The 2,500-nt window shown below is 45.1% G+C and overlaps 1 protein-coding gene across 1 annotated transcript in view; it reads right to left on the bottom strand.

The window, feature by feature from the left end:
* Positions 1-2,500, bottom strand: part of LOC307081705 (plastin-3-like) — a 17,114-nt gene that overhangs the window by 8,742 nt on the left and 5,872 nt on the right. The window contains exons 8-9 of the mRNA XM_079744977.1: positions 1,681-1,823; positions 114-209 (exon numbers count right to left, since the gene is read on the bottom strand). Of these exons, the coding sequence (XP_079601103.1) occupies positions 114-209; positions 1,681-1,823 (239 nt within the window). The remainder of the gene's footprint in view (positions 1-113; positions 210-1,680; positions 1,824-2,500) is intronic.

Here is a 2,500-nt window from a genome sequence, read left to right on the forward strand (position 1 = left end):
GTGACAGTAGGAGGGAGACAGTAGGTGTAACTACTCTGTGACAGTAGGAGGGAGACAGTAGGTGTAACTACTCGGTGACAGTAGGAGAGGTGTAACAGAGGGGGTTTACGTACGCTCAGACCGCTCATGTCGATGCTGATCTGCGGCACGTCCTCTTTGCTGCCGTTTGGAGCGATCTGCTGCAAGAGGTGGAAGTATGCCCTGGAGTCCTTCACACGATCAGGAGAAAACCAGTTAAAGAGACACGCACAAACACGCACTCGAGTCAGTCATAGAGCATTTATGATGGGTTGTAAGTATCGGGCAAATTCTAAATTAAGAACCATCTTCGTGACATTTTTGCAAACACAGCATGTTCCTTAAAAAAGAACTGTACTCCCCAATAAAAGAAAGGAAATCAGTCAGGAAAGATTTGAGGCAGATACCTTCACCGAGTTTGAGAAGTCCCCTATCTAGAGTGCAAGAAGAAGAAGGAAAGGCAGTCAGTTGAAAACCAAGAGACAGAAACCCCAGAAAGTCCGTGAATTTAAACCAAAATAGAATAGCAGGACAGGCTGGTGGTTCAGTGTCTGGATACTTGCTGCAGGTTCAAGTACCGTTCAGTAGAGTAGCAATGCATGTAGGTAGGACGGTCTGCATGCAAGTAGAGGTCAGGTAGATGTATTCATGTAGGTAGAGGGGTCTGCATGCAAGTAGAGGTAAGGTATGCATACAGGTAGAGGTCAGATATGCATACAGGTAGAGGTCAGGTATGCATACAGGTAGAGCCATATGCATGTAGATAGAGGTTAGGTAGGCGTATTAATGTAGGTAGAGGTGAGGTATGCATGCAGGTAGATGTCAGGCATTCATGTAGGTAGACGTCAGGTATTCATGTAGGTATAGGTGAGGTAGGTGTATTCATTTAGGTAGAGGTCAACTATGCATGCAGGTAGAGGTCAGGTATTCATGTAGGTAGAGGTCAGGTATTTATGTAGGTATAGGTGAGGTAGGTGTATTCATGTAGGTAGAGGTCAGGTATATATGCAGGTAGAGGTGTATTCATGCAGGTAGAGGAGTATGCATGCAGGCACAGTAGTTGACATGACCGAAACAGGTGCATCGGTTTAGAAGTCAGACAGATGGCAGACCGGCTGTCCGACAGACAGTCAGACAAACAGAAAGCACGGCACATTTCCTTTAGCTTTGCATACATAGATGATTAGATAAAGGGAGAACATCCATATTAAAACACATTGTCTCAGCTTCTGCTGAACTTCTGCAAACGTATGGGACGGCACCCTCCCTGGCCAAATATAAGCTAGGAGACATAATGTCTGATATTTAAGGCTTTTCCTCATGGCTTCATTTGGTTAGTAAATGAAGTTGTGTTTTGAAAGTCATTTATGTTCGTGTTGTAGCACAGGCAAGGCCATAGTGATGTGTTAGCATAGTGGTTACATATCCACGGTGTTATCTAGGGCTTCATCGATGATCAAACACAAAGGTTGCAAGATCCTGGACAGTAACACCTTGTTGGCTATCAGAAAATATGGTTATATGTGGGATATTATCGTCGGTCAGTTTGGTGTGGATTAAATCTTGGTTGCCAAGGTTGCCATCATAGCATCGGCCCGTTGCACTGCGTGGTGAGGTGAAGAGCTGCAGGGGTTCAGGGGTTGGGCTGTAGGGGTCCCACACCTTGATGTCAGACTGCAGGTTGCTGATGGGCTCGATCCCGGCGTTGTTCAGGTGGAAGTTGGCCCAGCGGAGGAGCAGCTCCTCCGGGCTGAGCTTCATCAGGTCCTCCAGACTCTCGCCATCACGGAGCAGCGCGGCCAGCGCTAAACACACACACCACCACCCCATTCATTAACATGCATTCACGCAAACGCACATATGCACACACACTCTCGCACATGCATGCGTCCCACACATTCACAGACATCCAAATCAATTACACACATTCACGCACATGAACATACATCAACACATTAACACACATTCACACACATTCACACATCACACACATTCACAGACATCAAACACAATCACACACACAATCACACACATTCACACATTCACACACAGTCACACACATTCACACACATCACACACAAATTCAAACACATTCACACATCACACATTCACACACGTTCTCACACATCAGACACAATCACCCACAAACATTCACACGCATCACACGCAATCCCACACATCAAATACATCACATACATTCACACATTCACACACATCACACACATCACACATATTCACACATTCACACACACATCACACACACACATCACACACAGTCACGCATTCTCCAGCTGGTTGGTGGAAACTCTTGTGCTTCTACTTTGTATATCAAGATAGAGAGCTAGCTATATGTTCCACTCTCGATATACTCACGATATAACTGACATTGCTATGGCTACTACCATCTGATTTTAGTTAAGTCTTTCTTTTAATACATATTGAAAAGCAAAGTAGTATGAGGACCATACACATGTATCTCCTG

Source organism: Pollachius pollachius, assembly GCF_949987615.1.
Source record: "Pollachius pollachius genome assembly, chromosome: 10".
Lineage (NCBI taxonomy): Eukaryota > Metazoa > Chordata > Actinopteri > Gadiformes > Gadidae > Pollachius > Pollachius pollachius.